The sequence below is a fragment of the Kryptolebias marmoratus genome, linkage group LG6, assembly GCF_001649575.2.
Source record: "Kryptolebias marmoratus isolate JLee-2015 linkage group LG6, ASM164957v2, whole genome shotgun sequence".
Taxonomy (NCBI): domain Eukaryota; kingdom Metazoa; phylum Chordata; class Actinopteri; order Cyprinodontiformes; family Rivulidae; genus Kryptolebias; species Kryptolebias marmoratus.
In genome coordinates this window covers 764,697-786,930 of record NC_051435.1, presented here as the reverse complement: position 1 = coordinate 786,930, position 22,234 = coordinate 764,697, and the positions used below count along the sequence as shown (strand labels likewise).

The following is a 22,234-nucleotide window of genomic DNA, read 5'->3' as shown; positions in this document are numbered from 1 at the left end:
AACAAGAATCTGTTTTTCTGGATTTAACAGAAGTTGGATTTTGCACTCACCACAAGCATCTATGGCCAGCACAGCATCTGAAACTTTGCTGAAAGCACTCAGTCCAGCAGCATTCTCTGCAGCCACCTTGAACTCATAAATGAGTCCAGCGTTGATGGTGGTGACCTTGAAGTGCGTAGCACGGATTACAGTTCTGTTAACTCTCTGCCACAGGATGCTGTTCTTGTCTTTCATCTGGAGATGGTAGCCAAACACGTGACTTCCTCCATCTGATTTAGGCTCCTTCCAGGCTAATGTGATGGTCTCCCTGGTTACAGCAGTGATTTCTGGAGTTGATGGAGCATCTGGAGTCGCTGGTGGAAAACAAGCAGATTGTTTATAGTAAAAACTGGATATTAAAATATTACATTTGAAAATAAGAACAAAACAAACAGTCCTTACTGTATGGAAGGTTGACGGTAACAGCTGGTGAGTCAATGTGTTCACTGATTCCATATTTGTTTTCAGCCCTGATTCTGAACTGGTACTCCAGCCCAGTGGTCAGCTTCATGATCTTCATGGTGCAGCGGGCCACAGCAGAGGAGACATCCATCCAGTTGGCTGTAGTTGTTTCTCTCTTTTGAACAATGTAGTTAGTGATGGGGCTGCCGCCATCATATGCTGGTGGAAGCCATGTCAGACTTACACTGTCCTCTGTGACATCAAACAGTTCTACAGGTCCAAGTGGAGCACTTGGTCTATCTAGAACCACAATTTTGATATAGGATTTGGTGGTTCCACTGGAGTTGGAGGCAGTGATGTCATAGCGTCCTGAGTCTCCAGCAACACTCTCACGCAGAGTGATTTTGATGCTGTCAGGAGTAACTTCAGAGTTGAACCTCATTGTTGACTTGAGCAGCACATTATCCTTGGAAAGAGAGACTTTAGGCATGGGCCGGCCTGTCAGCGGAATCTCACACTTGAGGGTGGAGCCAGCTCTGACATACACTGTGTTGTAGGGGAAGTCCTTCATGTTTACCTCAGGAGGTTCTAGGGAAAAAATGTGTAGAAAAGTCAAAGAAGGAAATAGTTTTATGCTTTGATTTTAACTGGATTGTTCTATTTATACAGAATTTAGTTCAGTATATGGTTATATTTCGACTTAGCCTTCATTAATTAAAATAGTGAATCTGAACCTTGATTGGTTTTAACTTACCAAGCTGGTCTTTGACCATAACAGGAGTAACCATCTCCTTAAAGTCACTGAGTCCAGCGTGGTTCTCAGCTCTGACTCTGAAGAAATACTCTGCTTTTTCCCTCAGGCCAGACACTGTGAAGTGGGTGAACTTGGTGACACCACACTTTACCCACTTCTCCTGATCTTTCTCCAAAGCTTCAACTAGGTAGCCAGTAATTCTGCTTCCTCCATCTTGTTCTGGTTTAGCCCAGGCCAATGACACACTATCTTTGCTGACATCAGTTACTCCTAGCTTTGGTGGAGGGCTTGGTTTTTCTGGAGAAAGAAAAGTGTTTTATTGGAAAAACCTCTGGAATTATCACTTGTAAAATTATACAACACTAGTAAATTTCAATACCTGTGATCTTGGTTCCATCTTTGGTCTCAGCAGGAATACCAACACCATAGTCATTCTCGCCTGTCACTCTGAAATAGTAAACTTCTCCCTCTTTCAGGTTTGTCACTTTGTATGTCAGTCTATGGCATCTATCAGTCAACCTAGTCCAACCTTTTTTGCTGGCCTCACGGAAATCAACAAGGTAATTCTTGACTGGTCCTCCTCCCTCATTCTCAGGCATGTCCCAGGTTACAGTGGCAGAGGTCTTGGTCACTTCCTTGACCTCCACATTAGCAGGAGGTCCAGGTGAGTCAAGGACTCTAACATTCAGTGTAAGTGAGGAAGTTCCAACAACACTGGACAAGGTGACTGTGTATTTTCCAGAGTCGTTGCGAGTTGCTTTTTCTAAGGTGATTGAGGTGAACGTGTCTGTGGTGTCAATGACAGCACGTACTCTAAGGTCGATGTCAGGTTTAGTCCATGAAACAGCAGGAATGGGTTTTCCTCTGAAGGGTACTGTCATAGTAAATGAGCTTCCATCTTTCACAATAAGAGTCTTTCTCATCTCATTGCTGATCTCGAAGGCTGGTTCTTCTTCTCTTTCTTTAGCAATCTGTTTATCTGACTCGGCACTAGGGTCACTGATTCCAATTTTGTTAATGGACTTAACAACAAACACATATTCAACTCCGGGAGTCAGTCCCACCACAGTAAACTCTGTGTTTTTGGTGTTATGGACTCCAATAATCCATTCATCATCTAATGTCTGCCTGTATTCTACTCTGTAACCAGTCACAGGTGCTCCACCATCAAATAGTGGCTTACTCCAAGTCAGTGTAACTGTGGTCTTTGAAGAGTCAATGATTTTAGGTTTAGGAGGAGGTGAGGGCAGGAACTGTGGGTCTTCAGCCTTAATGAGTGGGCAAGGTATGCTAGGAGCACTGAGGCCAGCAGAATTCTCTGCAAACACTCTGTATTCATACTCACAGCCATCACGGAGGTTAGAGGCTTTGACTCTGAGGTCATAAACAGGTTTCTTATTGACACGGCACCAACGGAGGCCAGTCTTCTCCCGCTTCTCAATTACATAGCCAGAGATACTGCTGCCACCATCAGAAACTGGTCTTTCCCAACAAATTGTCATTGCCTCACTAGTAACTGCAGTGACCTCGACATTAGTGGGGGCTGCAGGCACAGTGAATGGATCTATTGCCTTTGTTGGCTCACTTTCTAGAGCTTCACCATCTCCATATTTGTTTACTCCCCTGACTCTGAAGATGTATTCATTTCCTTTGAGCAGCTTAGTAACTTTGCAAGTAGTTGCCTTCATATCCCCATAGACCAGGGTCCAGGCAAGGCGACTTGTCTCACGTTTCTCCACAATGTAATGCATGATTTCAGCACCACCATTCTCTTGAGGAGGTCCCCATGTTAGAATGCATTTCTCTGCTGTCACGCCAGACACTGCCAGAGGTCCTGAGGAAGGTCCAGGCCTGTCCAGAACCTTACAGTTGACAGCCACAGACCTTGTTCCGGCAACATTGTGCAGAGTCAGGACATACTGACCAGAGTCCTTTCTAATAGCATCTCTGAGAATCAGGGTGGTTGTAAAATTGGTGGAAGTGATTTCACACCTGGCCTTGGCCTCAATCTCCTTGCCATCCTTAGACCAGGAAAGCACAGGAAGTGGACGTCCTGTGATTTCAGCATCTATTCTAATGATCTCTCCAGCCTTAATGACAACCAGCTGTCTGAATTTATCCTCCATGATAATGGTTGGAGGATCTACATCATCCTTAACAGTGACAGGACCAGTGTTTTCTGAAGGAGCACTCAGCATTTCTGCTGAATTCTTTGCAATAACATGGAAGTCATACTGGGCATCTTCTGTGAGGCCAGTAACATCAAAGTAGGTGCCCTGCACGTTGGTGAAGTTGCATTTCAGCCAGCGACCATTGGGAAGTTCTTTACGCTCTACAATATATCCAGTAATTTTCACGCCACCATCATATTCAGGCGCATTCCAGAAGAGGGAAACAGAGTTTCTAGTGATGTTTGTGACTCTAAGGTTATGTGGAGATTCACAAGGATCCCTGGCTGCAACAGGATCACTTGGTTTAGTGCATGGACCAATGCCAGCAATATTTTCAGCATAGACTCTAAACTGATACAACAGGCCTTCCTCAATGCCAGTCATCTTGAACTGGTTTTCAGCCAAGAGGCCTCTGTTGACTTTGCTCCACAGGATGCTGCTTTGGTCTTTGCATTCAATATGATAACCAATAACAGGACTTCCACCATCACTAGCAGGTCTACCCCATACTACCAACATGCTAGTCTTTGTGGCATGGGCAACATGAAGATTGGTTGGAGAGCTAGGAGGCTCAAATGGATACTGGGCAATAACAGGAGCAGAGTTAACAGCAGGACTCTTGCCATAACGGTTCTCAGCTGCAATGCGGAACTGGTACTCTGTGCCCTGGTTGAGTCGAGAAACCTTTATTGATGTTCTTGCAACTGTGGCTGAGACAATTTGCCACGTGGTAGAGGTAGTGTCTCGTTTCTCCACAACATAGTTGTTAATTTGGCATCCACCATCATAGGTCGGAGGATCCCAGGACAAGGAGATAAAGTCAGCACTCACCTCATCCATTTTAATGTTGCTTGGTGGCCCAGGTTTGTCCAGGACTATAACTGAGATTTCAGCTGTCTTGGTGCCAACTGAATTAGTCAGTGTAATCTCATATTTTCCAACATCTTCTTTGGTAGCATCCTTGATGACAATCTTGGATGAGGTCTTGGAATTCACAACATTTACCCTGGTTGTCTGCTTCAGCATCTGACCATCCTTCTTCCAGGACACCTCAGGTTGAGGTCGGCCTTTGAAGGGAACATCAATCTTAAAGTCATCTCCTGCATTTATACTGTACGTATTGAACAGCAGGTTAATTATGGGCTCCATTGTGATGTCCTTTACTACAACAGGGGTGGCCAAAGGTTTAGCATCACTCCTTCCCTTATCATTTACAGCAATTACCCTGAAGGAGTATTCCTCGCCAGCAATGAGTCCATCAATAGTAGCTTCCAGAGCTTTGGCTTCACTGCACACTGTCCATTTGTCATCTCCTTTAGGCTGCATCTCCACAATATAGCTTGTGATTTTGCTGCCTCCATCATGATCAGGTTTCTCCCATGAAAGAGTGACAGTATGACGAGTCACATCAACCACAACGACCTTACCAGGAGGCAAAGGAGCCTCTGATACTTTGACTTGATCTGTGGTAGCAGGCAGACCTACTCCAAGGTCATTCACAGCTAGCACACGGAAAAAGTATCTGCCCCCCTCTTGCAGGTCAGAAATAATATAGGAGTTCCTGACACAGTTAGTGCTAACACTAGTGAACGCCATTCTTTTTTGCTCTCTCTTCTCCACAATATAGTGTGATATCTTAGCCCCACCATCAATAAGAGGTGGTTCCCAGGAAAGAGACACAGAATGTCTTTTTACGTCCTTAACTTGCAGATTAGTAGGTGCACTGGGGGAGTCCAGAACTCTAACATTGATAAAGGCTGATTTAGAGCCACTAAGGTTTTCAAGGGTCAGTGTGTATTTGCCGGTGTCAAATCTGTCAACATTCTCAATCACCAGCATTGTGTAAGAGCTAGTGACTTCAATCTGAGCACGTTCATTCAGTGTACCATCAGCCTTTGACCATTTGACCTCAGGCTCTGGCTTTCCTCTGATCGTCACAAAAAGACGCAGCGTGGCAGTGGCACGAACATTGACCATCTTTCTCAAGTCAGCATCTAGTTCAATTTCAGGAGCCTCCAGTTTTTCTGCAGCAATCACAGACACAGGTAGGTCCACATGGTCGCCTACGCCTTCACAATTAACAGCGCAGATGCGGAAGTTGTACTCCACATTCTCTTTCAGTTTCTTTACAGTGTAGTGAGTTTCTTGGACACCAGTAGGAGGTGTGCAGACAAACCATTCATCATCTCCTGCTTCCTTCCTTTCAACAACATACCCAGTAATCTGTGCCCCACCATCATAGATAGGCCTGGACCAGGAAAGCGAGACTGTGGTGCTTGAATGATCTGTAACTTTGGGGTTACTTGGAGGTCCTGGTGGATAAATGGCGTCACATGCCTTGACGTACTGTGTTGGTGTGCTAGGTTTTCCAACACCGGCAGCATTTTCAGCTGAGACCCTGAATTCATACCAGTGGCCTTCTGTGAGGCCAGCGCATCTGAATCTCAGATCAGTCAGCCTCTTCTTGTTACACTTGGTCCATCTGACACCATCCTTATCACGCTTTTCAAGTACATATCCTTCAATCTCAGCTCCACCATTATTCTCAGGCCTCTCCCAGGTAAGTACCATAGAATCTCTAGTAATAGCACTGGCCTCAGGAGTGGAGGGGGCACTGGGAGTGGTGAATGGATTACGAGCAATCACAGGCTCAGATTCTAAAGGTTCACCAACACCATATTTATTCACAGCAATTACTCTGAAGATGTATTCATTTCCAGGGAGAAGTTTTGTAATTTTGTAACTGATAGCCTGGATCTTGGGCTCAACCACAGTCCAAGACAAACGACTTGTCTCCCTCTTCTCAATGATATAGTGTGAGATGCTAGCACCACCATCGTGTGAGGGATGGTTCCAGTGCAGATAACATTTTTCAGCTGTAACTCCTTTGACTTCTAAGGGTCCATCTGGAGGACCAGGTCTATCCAGAACTTTGACATTAACTGGGATCATTTTGATTCCACCCACATTCACAAGTTTGAGGACAAAGTGACCACCATCCACTCTAATACAATCCTTAACTGTCAAAATAGTACGGGTAAGTGTGGTCTTTATCTCCATTCTTGGTGTGGTTTTGTCAATTTCCTTTCCATCTTTCAACCACATGACCTCAGGCAGAGGTTTACCGGTGTAGTCAGCATCAATGACAAATGACTCACCAGCATGAACAACTGTAAGATCCTTGAATTTAGAATCCATGGTTGCATCTGGAGCCTCAATTGCATCTTTGGCTGTAATCTCTCCTGTGCTCCCTGATGGGCGACTAGAAATGCCAGCTGAATTTTTGGCAATGACTCTAAATTCATAAACACAGTCCTCAGTAAGACCAGTGATTGTAAACTGGGTATCAATAATGTTGGTGAAGCTGGCCTTCATCCAGCGAGTATCTGGGTGCTTCCTCCTTTCAATCACATAGCCAGTGATTGCACTGCCTCCATCATACTGAGGTCTGGTCCACTGGAGTGTAACATGGTTTCTGGTGATTTCAATGGCCTCAGGAGTGCCTGGTGGGTCACATGGGTCCCTAGCTACTGTGGTCTCAGAGACCTTGCTGGCTGGGCTAATACCAGCAATGTTCTCAGCATAAACTCTAAATTCATATTCAATACCTTCTTCCAACTCTGTAGTTTTGAATCGTGTGTCAGGGATTAGAAGTTTGTTGAGTTTTGTCCACAAAAGGCTGTTTTTCTCCTTTCTCTCCAGGTGATACCCAATAATTGGGCTGCCTCCACTGTTGGTGGGAGGTTTCCATTCAACAACCATACTATCCTTGGTTGCAGCTGTTATAACTGGTGATCCTGGGGCAGCAGGCTCACTAAATGGATACTTGGCAACAACAGCAGGAGAGACAATAGCTGAACTCTTTCCATATCTATTCTCAGCTGACACTCTGAACTGATATTCAACACCAGTCTTCAAATTGGTGACTTTAATGGTTGTCCTGGCAATTGTAGCAGATACAATCTGCCATGCTGTAGTGGTTGTGTCTCTCTTCTCTACAATGTAGTTGTTGATCTGACAGCCTCCTGTGTACTCTGGTGGCTCCCAGGAAAGAGTAACAAAGTTACAGCTCACCTCTTCAATTTTCACAGGCCCTGTGGGTGGTCCTGGCTTGTCAAGAATGACGACCGTAATCTCCTCTGTAGTTGTTCCAATGCTGCTGGTGGCTGTGATAGTGTATTTACCAGAATCTTCTTTATTTGCATCCTTGATGACCAGCTTAGTGGATGATGGTGTGCTAGATACGTTTAGTCTGGTCGTCTCCTTCAGAGCTTGCCCCTCCTTTTTCCATTCAACCTTGGGAACAGGGCGTCCGATTACTGGAATTTCAATTTTTAGATCTTCACCTTGCTGTAAACTATAAGTAGTGAATCTGATCTTAAATCTGGGCTCAACAGTTACATCTTTAGCAGTAACTGGTGCAGCCAGAGCTCTGGGGTCACTCTTGCCTTTCTCATTGAAAGCTGACACTCTAAGCAGGTACTCATGTCCTGTACTGAGACCTGTGACAGTGCCTTCACAAGTTTTAGTTGTGGCAGCAACAACCCATTCTTCTGATCCCACAGGCTGCATCTCAATGTAGTAGCCAATGATCCTGCTACCTCCATCATGGACTGGCTTCTCCCAGGAGAGTGAAACAGTGGTTTTAGTGACTTCAGTCAGATTTACCTTACCAACAGGCAGAGGTGGTTCAGAGGTTTTGACTGATTGTTCTGTCTCAATTGGCTGTCCAACACCAAATTCATTTTCAGCCAATACTCTGAAATAGTAGATTGTCCCCTCAGTTAGACCAGTGATACGGTAGCTTGTCTTTGTGCATTTGTTATCTACATTAGAGTACACATTCCTTGTGGACTCACGTTTTTCAACCAGATAATTCTTTATTCTTGAACCACCATCAATAACAGGAGGTTCCCAGGTCAAAGTGACACTCTCCCTCTTTATGTCTTTTACTGTTAGATTTAAAGGAGCTCCTGGAGTGTCCAGAACTTTAACAGAGACAAAAGCTGATTTGCTGCCAGCACTATTTTCTAAATTGAGGATGTATTTTCCTGCATCATATTTGTCACATATACCAATGGAGAGCTGCGTGTAATCTTCACCCATCTCAACCTGAACTTTAGTGGGCAGCTCGCCATCCTCCTTGGCCCAGCTTACTTCAGGAACGGGACGACCGTTGAAAGGAATGCAGATTCTCATTGAGCCTCCTGCACGAACAACTATTCCCTTCCTGAGCTCTGAGTCCAGAATCACCTCTGGAGGATCAATCTTATCAATGGGTATCACAACTCCCTGGATTTCTGTGGGCTCACCAACTCCTTCTTTATTGACTGCACAAATGCGCACTTTGTATTCTTGATGTTCTGTCAAACGTTTGATGGTGAACTTGGTTTTGTTTACTCCAGTAGGTGGTGTGCATAAAGTCCATTCCTCCTCATCAGCCTTGGTAATTTCCACAGCATATCCTTGAATCTCGCAACCACCATCATATATAGGCCTATGCCAAGCTAAACTGATGGAGTCTTTTGTAGTGTCAACCACATGAGCATTGGTGGGACAGCCTGGTTCAAAGGTGGGATCACATGCTTTGAGGTAGGGTGTAGGTGGGCTTGGCTGGCCTACTCCAGCTGCATTCTCAGCAGAGACCCTGAACTCATAATCATGGTCCTCGGTGAGTCCTGTTACTCTAAAACGCAAGTCTGTCACTCTCCGTTTATTGCACTTGGTCCACCTCACTCCAGCTCGGTCTCTCTTTTCAACAATGTAACCAACAATATCACTTCCTCCTGTGGTCTTAGGGCGGTTCCAGCAGACAGTCATGGAATCCCTGGTAATGTTAGTGATCTCAAGTTCATGAGGTGAGCCAGGAGGAACAAATGGATTTCTCATGATGACTGGTTCTGATTCGAGAGGCTCACCCACTCCATATTTGTTGACAGCCAAAACTCTGAAGATGTACTCATTGCCTTTCAGTAGTTTGGTAACCTTGAACATTGTAGCTCCACAATCACTGGAAACCACAGTCCATGCCAAGCGACTGGTTTCTCTCTTTTGAATTATATAATGAGAAATGGTAGCTCCTCCATCGTGCTTAGGTGGCAACCATGACAGTGAGCATTTCTCCTCAGTAACATTGCTAATTGTAAGGGGTCCCTCTGATGGGCCTGGTCTATCAAGAACTTTCACACTGAATGGGACAGTCTTAGTTCCAGCAACGTTTGTGAGAACCAAAGTGTACTGTCCACCATCCACTCTGATAGCATCTTTCACAACAAGCAAAGCTTTAAAATCTGTATTTTTGATTTCACTTCTTGCAGAGTTTTCAATTTCAACACTTCCCTTGAACCACTGAGCTGTTGGGATGGGTTTTCCTTCCACACTGGCTTCCAGACTAAATGTGTCTCCAGCATTAATAACAAGAGTCTGATTGTACATAGGATCAGTCTCACACTTAGGTGGCTCAACTTCATCCTTGGCTGTTATGGATCCTGTTGTCTCGGAAGGCTTACTGGCAGCACCTGCTGCATTTCTTGCAATCACTCTGAAATCATATTTATTGTCCTCTGTAAGGCCTGTAATTGTAAATTCTCGTTCAATAATGTTTGCGAAGCTAGCCTTCATCCATTTTCCCTCAGGAAGGTCCCGCTTCTCTACTATATAGCCAGTTACAAGGCTTCCACCATCATATTGTGGAGGTGACCACTTTAGCTTCACTGAGTGCCTGGTTACAATCACAGCCTCGGGACGGCCAGGAGGATCACATGGGTCCCGGGCTACATAAACCTCAGATACTTTGCTGCATTTTCCAATGCCAACTATGTTCTCAGCATATACTCTATACTCATACTCAATGCTTTCCTCAAGTGGAGTGGACTTAAATTTGCAGTCTTGGATGACCATTTTGTTTATCTTGGTCCACAGAATACTGTTCTTCTCTTTCCTCTCTAAATGATAGCCCAAAATGGCACTGCCTCCATCAGATGGGGGTTTATGCCATTCAACCACCATATAATCTTTAGTGTATGAGGACACAAATGGTGTACCTGGAGGGCCGGGTTCCTGGAATGGATACTGTGCCACAACAGGCTGTGAATCAATTGCATAACTCTTTCCATATCTATTCTCAGCAAAAATTCTGAATTGGTATTCACCACCTGTCTTCAGATTGGATACTTTTAATGTGGTTCTGGCCACAGTGGCAGATACAACAACCCAGTTAGTTGTAGTTGTGTCTCTCTTCTCTACTACATAGTTGGAGATTGGACACCCACCTGTGTATGTGGGAGCTTCCCAACTAAGAGTCATACTCTCAGCACTGATATCCTCAATCTTGACAGGGCCTGTTGGTGGGCCTGGTTTATCCAGGGTGATTACCTCAATAGTGGCATCCTTAGAACCCAGGGAATTGGCAATATTGATAGTGTACATACCACTATCCTCTCTGGTAGCATCCTTAATGGTTAGAGTTGTCTGATGTGCTGAGTCAGTGACATTGACTCTGGTGGTCTGTTTAAGCGCCACTCCATTCTTGGTCCAAGTGATGGTGGGTTTTGGATGACCAGCAATTGGAACCTCTATCTTGAGATCATACCCCACCTGAACACTGTACGAACTCACTTTGGGTCTAACAGAAGGTTCAATGACAAGGTCTTTTGCTACAACCGACTGAACCAGTTGTCTTGGGTCACTTTTACCCTTTTCATTTACAGCAATAACCCTGAACTGATATTCCTCTCCCTTTAGAAGGTTGCTTACTTCTGTCTCTGTGCCTTTCACACTGGCACATGGAGACCAAGTCTCACTGTCCTTAGGAGCAATTTCAACTTCATAGTGACTGATTCTACTGCCACCATCATATTGAGATTTTTCCCAGGTTAGAGTAACAGTGCTGTGAGTGACATCAACAACACTGACCTTACCAGGTGGTTGAGGTTTCTCAGATATTTTAATTGGCTCAATAGTTTTAGCTTGAAGACCCACACCATATTCATTCTCAGCCAAGACTCTGAAGAAGAAAATTCCACCCTCTGGAAGAGACTCAACTTTCCATGACATCTTGTTGCAGGTAGTAATGGGAGAGTATACTTTTCTGGTGCTCTCACGCTTCTCAACAATGTAATGCTTAATCTTTGAGCCACCATCCAAAAGTGGAGGCTCCCATGAGAGAGTGACAGAGTTCCTTGTAATCTCTTTAACCGTTAAGTTAGTGGGCGGACTAGGGGAATCCAGGACTCTGACACTGATGAAGGCTGACTTCACTCCACTAGCATTTTCTGCAGTTAAGGTGTACTTGCCACTGTCAAATCTGTCAACATTCTCGATAACAAGTAAAGCATAGCTTCCTGTATTATCAATTAAGGCAGTTTCTTTAATCTCTCCATCAGCCTTGCCCCATTTCACTTCAGGAGCTGGACGACCTCTTACTGGTACAAATAGTCTTAGAGTGCTTGCTGCTCTGATGTTGACAGTTTTTCTCATATCAGCATCTAAGTCAAGGTCAGGAGGCTCAAGCTGTTCCTCTAAAAGAATTTTTCCAGGCACATCAGCATGTTCACCAATACCAACTTTGTTGATTGCACAAACTCTGAACTGATACTCATGTTTCTCCAGAAGCTTTTTCACTGTGAATTTAGTGTCTGTTATTCCAGTGGGAGGAGTGCACATAAACCACTCTTCAGATGCTACATCACATGCCTCAACAAGGTAAGCCTGAATCTCACAGCCGCCATCATAAATGGGTTTGCCCCATGTAAGAGAGACAGTGGACCTAGAGGTGTCTACCACTCTGGGGTTGTTTGGTGGGCCTGGTTCGAAAATGGGATCCAGTGCTTTGTAGTACACTGTTGGTGTGCTCGGTGTGCCAAGTCCTGCAGCATTCTCAGCAGCAACTCTAAATTCATAGCTATGGTTTTCAATGAGACCTGTAACTCTAAAGCGTAGCTCAGTCAAAGTGCGCTTGTTGCATCTAGTCCATCTCACACCATCCTTGTCACGTTTCTCAACAACATAACCTTGGATTGGACTACCACCATCATTAACGGGTCTCTCCCAAGTCACCACCATAGAGTCCTTGGTAATTGTGGAGACTTCTACTTCTGTTGGTGGGCTTGGAGCGACAAATGGATTTTTGGCAATCATTGGCTCAGATTCTAAAGGCTCACCAATACCATATTTGTTGACAGGGATTACTCTGAATATGTACTCATTACCAGGAAGAAGTTTGGTGATTTTCAGATTCAGAGTCTGTACTTTTTGTTCAATTACAGTCCATACAAGTCTGCTGGTTTCCCTCCTTTCAACAATGTAATGAGAAACATCACTACCTCCATCTTGCAAAGGAGGTTTCCAGGAAATTGAGCATTTCTCACTGGTGACCCCATAGATAGATATAGGGCCCTCAGGTGGACCTGGTCTGTCCAAGACTTTGACATTAATGTTAACTGTTTTCTCTCCTCCAACATTCTTCACCAGCAAGGTGTACTGACCTCCATCAACACGAATGGCTTCCTTAACAATTATACAAGCTATAAAATCTGTATTGTGAATTTCTAAACGAGCTGCTTCTGTAATCTCGTTGCCTTCCTTCAGCCAGTGAACAGTGGGCACGGGCTTACCATAAATTCCTGCCTCAAGTCTAAATGTCTCTCCAGCATTTACAACCACAGCTTGGGAGTACTTAGTCTCCAAGTCAATTCTAGGTGGATCAACCTCATCCTTGGCAGTGATGGTTCCAGTAGAATCAGATGGTTGGCTGAAGACACCTGCTGCATTTTTGGCAATAACACGAAACTCGTAAGTCTGATCCTCAGTAAGTCCTGTAACAACAAATTCAGTCTCAATAACATTGGCAAAACTAGCCTTCATCCAACGGCCACCTCCCTCCTTTTTCTCAACCACATAACCTGTGATCTTGATACCAGCATCATACTCAGGCTTGGTCCATCTCAGTGTCACTTTGTTTCTTGTTACAATGACAGCTTCTGGTTTTCCTGGTCTGTCACAAGGATCTCTGGCCACTTGCATTTCACTCACTTTGCTGGCTTTGCTGAGGCCAACAATATTCTCAGCATAGACTCTAAACTCATATTCAATACCCTCCTCGAGACCAACAACCTTAAATCTGGTTTCTTGAATGAGCTGTTTGTTCTGTTTCACCCACAGAATACTGTTTCTCTCTTTAAGTTCCAAATGGTAGCCCAGAATTTTGCTTCCACCGTCATTGCTAGGTTTCTCCCATACAACAACCATGCTCTCTTTGGTGACTGACTGCACCAACACAGAACGTGGTGAACTGGGCACTTCGAAAGGATACTGAGCAACAATGTTATCAGACAGCAGGAATGAAGACTTGCCATATCTATTTTCTGCAGCAATTCTAAATTGGTACTCAAATCCAGTCTTCAGACGGACTGCCTTGATAGTTGTTCTGGCTACTGTAGCAGACACAATCTGCCAGTTAGTAGTCGATGTGTCTCTCTTCTCTACAATGTAATTATTGATTGCACAACCACCATCATACAGTGGTGGATTCCAAGACAAAACCACACTGTCAGCAGTGACTTCATCCAGCTTAATTGGGCCAGCTGGAGGACCAGGTTTATCTAAGACAACAACACTGATATCTGCTGTAGCCTCTCCAGCTGTGTTGGTTAGTTTTATAGTATATGTCCCTACATCATCTCTGCAAGCTTCCTTAATGACAAGATGGAGGTTTTTGTCTGTGGCCTCAGCATTAACTCTTATTGTTTCCTTGAGTACAACACCATCTTTGAGCCAAGTTGCTGTAGCCTTGGGGCAGGCAACATATGGAACATCAATCTTAAGATCATCACCTGCCAGTGCACTGAATGTGCTGAAAAGCAGTTTAAAAGTTGGTGGGATAATCAAATCTTTAGCTATCACAGGCAGACTGAGAGGGCGTGGGTCACTAACACCCTTTTCATTGGTGGCTGAAATGCGGAACATATACTCCTCCCCTTGTGTAAGTCCAGTAACCTGAGCCTCATTGGTTTTTACCACCATGACCTGAGTCCATTTCTCACTTCCCTTACTCTGCATCTCAACAATATAGCCTGTAATTCTGCTTCCACCGTCATGGTCAGGTTTTTCCCAAGTTAGTGTGACGCTTTTGCTAGTCACTTCACGAAGGGACACTTTGCCTGGTGGTAGAGGCTTCTCTGATGCTTTAATTGATTCAAGAGTCTCTACTGGAAGACCGATACCAAACTCATTTTCAGCAAGGATTCTAAAGAAGTACAATTTTCCTTCCTCCAGGTCTCCAACTTTCCAACTAGACTTATGGCAACTTGCACAAACAGTTGAGTAAGCTTTCCTGGTTGACTCACGTTTCTCCACAATGTAGTTGCGGATTCTGGAGCCCCCATCTATCAGAGGTGCATCCCAAACCAGGGAAACAGAGTTTCTAGTGACCTCTTTAACAGTCAGATTCTGGGGTGCTCCAGGAGTATCTAGTACTCTAACATTAACAAAGGCTGTCTTACTTCCTGATGCATTTTCTACTGTCACCAAGTATTTCCCTGCATCAAATTTGTCAACAACATCTATCTGAAGAGTTGTGAATGATGAAGTGATTTCAATGTTGGCTTTGTCTAGAGATTCTCCATGCTCTCTTGACCATTTTACTTCAGGTGCTGGTCTGCCCTTGATGGGGACAAATAGTCTGAGCGTACTGCAGGCTCTGATGCATACTACTTTACGTAGTTCTGCTCCAAGTTCAATTTCTGGAGGAAGTAGTCTGTCTTCAGCCTTAGGGGTTCCAGGAACAGAAGCAGGCTCTCCCACTCCTTCACAATTAGTGGCACAGATATTGATTTTATACTCCTGGTTTTGCTTCAGATTAGTGATGGTGAAGGAAGTGGCTGTCCATCCCTTTTTAGGAGTATGGATTGTCCACTCATCCTCCTCAGGCAGGCAGGTCTCCACAATGTAACCAGTGATTTCAGAACCACCATCATAAACAGGTTTGTTCCAGGCAACTGTAATAGAAGATTTTGTGGTGTCAAGCACTCTTGGGTTCCCTGGAGGTCCAGGCTGGAAGATGGTGTCTATTGCTTTGTAGAATGGACTGGAAGGACTAGGCTGGCTTAGACCAGCATTATTTTCAGCAAGAACTCTGAATTCATATTCATGTCCTAGTGTGAGGCCAGACACTTTGAATCGCAAGTCAGTTACAGTTCTCTTGTTACACTTCACCCAGCGTAGGCCAGTCTTATCCCTTCTCTCTATTATGTATGTGTTGATTCTGCTGCCTCCATCATGTTCAGGACGCTCCCAGCAGACAACCATAGAGTCTTTGGTAATTGTGGTGACCTCAGGTTGTGTTGGTGGGTCACTAGGACCATAGGGGTTGGCACAAATTATTGGTTCAGACTCCAAAGGTTCACCCACACCATACTTGTTAACAGCCATGACCCTGAAAACGTACTCATTGCCCTTAAGAAGTTTTGTAACTTTAAATCTGTTTGCTTGAAGGTCTGTCGCTACATTTGTCCATGCCAACCTACTGGTCTCACGCCTCTGTATGATGAAGTACTCAATCTTGGCACCACCATCATGTGTTGGATGCAGCCAGTTAAGCACACATTTCTCTGAAGTGACATCTGTAACAGTTAAGGAATCTGGTGGTCCAGGTCTGTCGAGTACTTTAACATTGAATGTGAACTTGGCAAAGCCACCAGGATTGCTGGCAGTCAGGATGAAAGCACCACCATCCCTCCTGAGTGAATCTTTATTGATTAGTGTTGTGTGAAAGGAAGATGTCTTTATTTCTATTTTGCCTGTATCTTCCAGCTCCTTTCCTTCTTTGGTCCATACCAAAGAAGGTATTGGCCTGCCAGTCACACTGGCTTCTAGCTTGAATGGCTCTCCTGCCATAACTACAACAGTGCTGCTATATACTACATCCACATCGAGCCTGGGCTCTTCAATGTCATCTCTGCATGTGAATGCCTCTGATGGCTGAGATGGAGCACTAACAGCACCAGCTGAGTTTCGAGCAAACACACGGAATTCGTAGGTTGTATCTTCAGTCAGACCACTGACTGTATACATGGTTTCTAGAATGTTGTTGAAGTTTGCTTTGAGCCAGCGTCCGTTAGGTGTCTCTCTCCTTTCTACTGTGTATCCAGTAATGGAGAATCCCCCATCGCCTTCTGGTTTGGTCCAAGACAGTGTCACCTCATGTCTGGTAATATTCAGTGCCACAGGTCTGCCTGGTGGTTCGACTGGGTCCAAAGCATACATAGGCTCAGATGGTTTGCTAGGTTTGCTGAGACCAGCCATGTTTTCAGCAGTAACACGATGTTCATATACAATGCCATCAACAAGGCCTGTCGATTTGAAGATGTTTCCAACAACAAGAGCTTTGCTGATCCTCTGCCACAGAATGCTATTCTTCTCTTTTCTGTCCACATGATAGCCTAGAATAGGACTACCTCCATCAGAAGGCTCATTCCAACTAAGAGTCATAGAATCCTTGTTGAAAGATGTTACCACAGGACTGCCAGGCTGGCTTGGCACATCAAATGGATAGGCAGCCAACACTGGTTCAGACTGAATGCAAGGTCCAATGCCATATCTGTTCTGAGCCTTAACACGGAACTGATACAGAGTACCAGTATTGAGTTTTGCTGCCTTGAATGTGGTGCGGATAACAGTTGCTGCCAACTCCACCCATGAAGTGCCAGTAGTCTCCCGCATCTCAACAATATAATTATTAATAGGAACACCTCCATCGTTCTCTGGAGGTTCCCAGGAGAGAATTACATAATCACATGAGACCTCATCCAGTTTGATAGGACCACTAGGAGGACCTGGTATATCATGGACCAGGACAGTGATGGTCTCTGTCATTGTACCAAGCATGTTCTTTGCTGTCATGGAATACTGGCCTCCATCAGTCCTTTTGATCTCACTGATGTTGAGGATAGTTGAAGTTGATGTGGTTTCAATGTTCATTCTTTGTGTCTCCTTGAATGCAAAGTCTCCCTTCTTCCATGAAACCACAGGCCTGGGTTTTCCTAGCACTGGAATCTCTACTTTCACACGATCCCCTGCCTTGGCAATCACGGTCTTCTGGTAGACCCCTCTCAGATCAAACGATGGAGCTGAGGTGTGTTCTTTGATTATTGCAGGTCTGCTTTCACGGGGATCACTCCTGCCTGATGCATTCACAGCCATTATACGGAAGGTGTATTCAGCACCCTCAACCAGATCTGTAACAGTGTAATCTAGAGCCTTGATAGTGGTTATGTGGACCCACTGATCTGTGTCCTTCTTCTGAGCTTCAATGACATATCCAGTGATCAAACTACCACCATCGTGGAGGGGTTTGGTCCATGCAAGGCTAGCACTGTCAGAGGTCACATCAGTGACATACAAGTTCTCTGGTGCAGAGGGGGCCTGAGACACTCTTATTGGCTCAGGGGTTTCAGCAGGCTCACCTACACCCAGATCATTTTCAGCAGACACACGGAAATAGTAGTAAGCTCCCTCCTGAAGATCTTGGAATTTAAAAGAACACTTTTGCCATGTGGTGCTGAGCACTGTATAGGCCTTCTTGGTGGCATTTCTTTTTTCAATAATGTAATTATGAATCTTGGAACCTCCATCAATTATGGGAATTTCCCACTGAAGGGTTATGCTGTTCTTAGTGATCTCTCTTGGTTTGAGGTTGACTGGTGGTCCTGGTGTGTCTAGAACTTTCACATTAACAAAACCAGTCTTCTTACCAGCGACATTCTCTAGACAGAGCTGATACTTTCCAGCATCATATCTCGTACAGTCAGGAATAACCAGCAGAGTGTAGGACTCTGTTGTGTCTATATGCGCACGTGCTTTTAAGTTGGTATTTTCTTTGCTCCAAGTGACTTCAGGAATAGGGCGGCCCCTAATGGGAACAAAGATACGAATTGAAGCACGGCACCTGACCACCAAGGTTTTCCTGAGTTCAGCATCCAGCTCAAAGTCCGGCATTGTTTCTTGGTCCATCAGTTCAGTAACTTTCTCAACCTCTGCAGGCTCACCCACTCCCTCAGAGTTTATGGCACTAACTCTGAAATGGTATTTACCTCCTTTTTGGAGTTTACCAATAACATATTCAGTAACTTTCACTGGGTACTGTGTCTCTGTCTCCCAGTCATCATGACCCTCCTTTTTATACTCAATGATGTATCCTTCTACTTCAAGACCACCATCATAGTGGGGGCGGCCCCAAGCAAAGGTTGCTGTGGTTTTAGTGGTGTCTGCAATTCTGGGATTGGATGGAGGACCAGGTGGATCTGAAAAACACAAATAACAAGATGTAACACAAGTTCATGACAGGATACGGTTTTAAAAGGTAACTTGATGTATTCTGTCAGAATTTATTTGTCTAAAAGATTTGTTTACTTACAGACAATATCCTTGGTCATCACAGGATGTGATGGCTCACTTGGCTCCCCAAAGCCAGCCTTATTCTCAGCCGTGACTCTAAATTCATACTCTACTCCCTCAGTCAAGCCTTGCACCTTAAAGCGTAGGTCAGGAACTGTCCTCTTAGAGGCTCTCACCCATCTCATTCCTCTCCTTTCTTTTCTCTCCACACTGTAACCCCTTATATCACTTCCCCCATCCTTTACTGGTCTCTTCCATGAAATGGTGACAGCATTCCTACTGACATTATCAATCTCTGGGGTTGAAGGTGGACCTGGTGGACCTGAGAAAACAAAATTTGGAAGAAAGTTTTGTTGTTGTTTTATTTTTGCAGGCTACAGCATAAAAAACACATTTTGTTACAAATTTGGAAAAGTGGAAATACTGTTTCTTTAGCATTTTCATACCATTTTTTTAAAAGTAAGAAACTAAGTAAACTTACCAAAACTGTCAACCATTCTGACTGGACCAGACTGGCTAGAGTCTCCAGTGCCATACTGGTTCACAGCAGACACTCTGAAGATGTACTCGTTGCCCTTGATCAGTTTGTGGGCTACATGTCTGCAGTCTATAATATTTTCAGCTAGTTTGGTCCACTGAAGGCGGCTAGTTTCTCTCTTCTCTAGGATGTAAGACTTAATTGAGCAGCCTCCATCCTCCTCTGGTGGAAGCCAGGTCAGAGTACACTTCTCAGCTGAAATATTGCTGACTTCAATCGGACCTGGAGGCCCAGGGATGTCTAGGACTTTCACTCTAATATGTTCTTCCTTAATACCAAAAGGGTTGCTAGCAGTGATGGTGTACTCTCCTGTGTTCTTCCAGCTTGCATACTTAATAGCCAGGGTGGAAGAAGTAGGGGTACTGGTAACAGTGACTGTGTCAGAGTTCTTGAACTCACGACCGCCTTTGGACCAGACAGCAGTTGGTGGAGGTTTACCCACAATCTTAGAGGCTGAGATCACAATTGTGTCTCCTGCCCTGACTGATACACCATCCTTCATGTCTTGGTCAATAGTGATAGATGGGGGCTCTATAAAGAGAACAAAAGTCAAACAAACATTCATAAATTCACTGTAATAATAACTGTTAAATTACTCAGTCTTGTACTCAGCTTACCGTACTCATCCTTGCAGGTCAGAGACTCAGTACATTCTGAAGGAATGCTGAGAGCACCAGCAGCGTTTCTGGCCCTGATTCTGAACTGAAATTGAGATCCTTCCATCAGGTCAGTGACGGTGAAGGCACAGCTATGGATGTTGACATGATTCGCCTTCATCCAGGTCTTGCCACCAGCCTCTAGCTTCTCTACCGCATAGCCAGTCAGCTTATAGCCACCATCGTATTTGGGAGCAGTCCAAACCAGAGTGACCGTGTTCCTGGTCACATTAATCACTTCAGGTTTGCCAGGTGGATCTGAGCAATAACAATTAATTAAATTATAGAATGTCTGGTTTTAAATCCAGGTATTTAGTACTGCAATAAAAAAATTACCACCTTATAATAGAACTCACCAATAGGATCAAGGGCAGCCACTGCTTCTGTGACCTTACTTGCCTTTCCAAGGCCAGCCATATTCATGGCCATCACCCTGAACTCGTACTCTAGCCCCTCTATTAGACCTGTGACTCTGCACTCCTTCACTCTCAGAGGAGTCTTGCTGGCTCGTTTCCACATCAGGCTGTTCCTTTCCTTAAACTCCATGTGATATCCTAAAGAAAACAAACAATCCAATTAAAAATCACTGTTTGCTCATGCTTACCTACTTACTGATATCATCATAGTATTTTACCAGTAATTGGGGAGCCACCGGTGTCTTTTGGATCAGCCCATGTCAGAATAGCTGACTCGTGGCGGATGCTTACAATCTCTGGAGGAGCAGGCGCCTCAGGTACATCTGGAGGAAAGAGAGGCAGAATGAAGGTGGTGTTAGAAAAAAAGGAAATATTTATTCATTCACAGATGGATGGTTGGTTGGCTTGTGTGACAACATATTAAATACACGCCTAATCAACCCACACCAAAGGACTTATGAAATCTTGTATATGAAACAGCAGAGTACTACTCACTGAATGGATGCTGGGCAATGACTGGGTCAGACCTCAGAAACTCTCCAATCCCATACTTGTTCTCAGCACAAACTCTAAAGATGTACTCTATTCCATCATGGAGTCTGATCACTCTCATGGTGGTCTTCTGGATGGCTGAAGCCACTGTGGCCCACTTGTTGTCTGTTGTCCTCCTCTTCTCAACGATGTAATTGGACACTTCTGCACCTCCGTCGTCTTGGGGTGGCTCCCATTCCAGAGTAATGCCATCAGCAGTAATCTCGTCAAACTTTATGGGTGCGGTGCAGATGCCAGGCTTTCCGACTACCTTCAACTGGAACTTACAGTCTTTGGAGCCAGCGCTGTTCTTAACATTGATAGTGTAAGTGTCAGCATCTCCTCTATGGCAGTCCCTGATCAGCAGGGTGGTGACACCCGGTGAAGCCTCAATGCATACACGGCCAGTATCACCGAGCCCCACCTCGCCCTTCTTCCAGGTGGCAGTGGGGTAGGGCACTCCAATAACAGGAATGTTGATACGTGTGGTGGTGCCCTCTTTTACCACGTAGCAACCATCATGCAGATTGCTCAAGTTGCAGTCAGGCAGCACTGAAATGTAAAGAAAAAACAAATAAAACTATACTATATATACTATTATTCAGGAAAACAAGTGAATTCACCTCACAACAAATGTGTTGAAGGCTGACTTCTTACCAAACTGGTCCTTGGCGGCAACAGTGAGCTCAGTTGGTGGTCCCTCTCCAGACTCATTGAGCGCCTTGACCTTGAATAGATATGCCTTGCCCTCTGTCAGCTCACTGATGGTGTGTGACATGTTCTTGCCCTTCATTATCTGTGTCCACTTCTCCTCGCCTTCGCTCTGCTCCAGTATGTACGCGGTAACATAGCTTCCACCGTCACTGATGGGCTTCTTCCATCCCAAAGTGATTGAGTTCTTGGTGGTCTTCAGGGCTTTGAAGTCTGTCACTGGACCAGGTTGTTCTGAGAAACAAGGAGAGATTAGTTTAAACTGACAGGCTGGTGGAAGCTTGCCCCCTCAGGTGGAGTAGAAGATTGGTCCAACTTCCCGAGGGCTGCTGAAAGCTGTTCTGATGCAGACTCCTCAGACAAGGAATAGGAATGATCTGAAGCTGACATCACTGCGGTTAAGATCCCCTGGGCGCGAAATGTAGTGCAATATGCAGAAACGTGAAAATCAATATATTTAGGCACACGGCAGCTTATAAATATGTTAACTACCTAATGACAGGTCAACAAAAAACGACTTGGATTTAACTCACTATACCAAATATTCTTTAAGTTCACCCACATCTACTTCCCCTATTCCAAATAATTTATCAACACTAATTTGGGCCTACAATATTTTAAAT

At 44.7% G+C, this 22,234-nt stretch overlaps 1 protein-coding gene across 6 annotated transcripts in view; it reads right to left on the bottom strand.

The window, feature by feature from the left end:
- ttn.2 (titin, tandem duplicate 2) overlaps nucleotides 1–22,234 on the bottom strand; it is a 184,200-nt gene that overhangs the window by 27,634 nt on the left and 134,332 nt on the right. For all 6 annotated transcript variants that reach the window (XM_037975998.1, XM_037975999.1, XM_037976000.1 and 3 more), the window contains 11 exons: nucleotides 21,558–21,845; nucleotides 20,865–21,452; nucleotides 20,588–20,692; nucleotides 20,310–20,507; nucleotides 19,915–20,211; nucleotides 19,241–19,828; nucleotides 18,779–19,081; nucleotides 1,575–18,665; nucleotides 1,196–1,492; nucleotides 442–1,029; nucleotides 51–353 (listed from right to left, as the gene is read on the bottom strand). In XM_037975998.1, coding sequence (XP_037831926.1) covers nucleotides 51–353; nucleotides 442–1,029; nucleotides 1,196–1,492; nucleotides 1,575–18,665; nucleotides 18,779–19,081; nucleotides 19,241–19,828; nucleotides 19,915–20,211; nucleotides 20,310–20,507; nucleotides 20,588–20,692; nucleotides 20,865–21,452; nucleotides 21,558–21,845 — 20,646 coding nt within the window. The remainder of the gene's footprint in view (nucleotides 1–50; nucleotides 354–441; nucleotides 1,030–1,195; nucleotides 1,493–1,574; nucleotides 18,666–18,778; nucleotides 19,082–19,240; nucleotides 19,829–19,914; nucleotides 20,212–20,309; nucleotides 20,508–20,587; nucleotides 20,693–20,864; nucleotides 21,453–21,557; nucleotides 21,846–22,234) is intronic.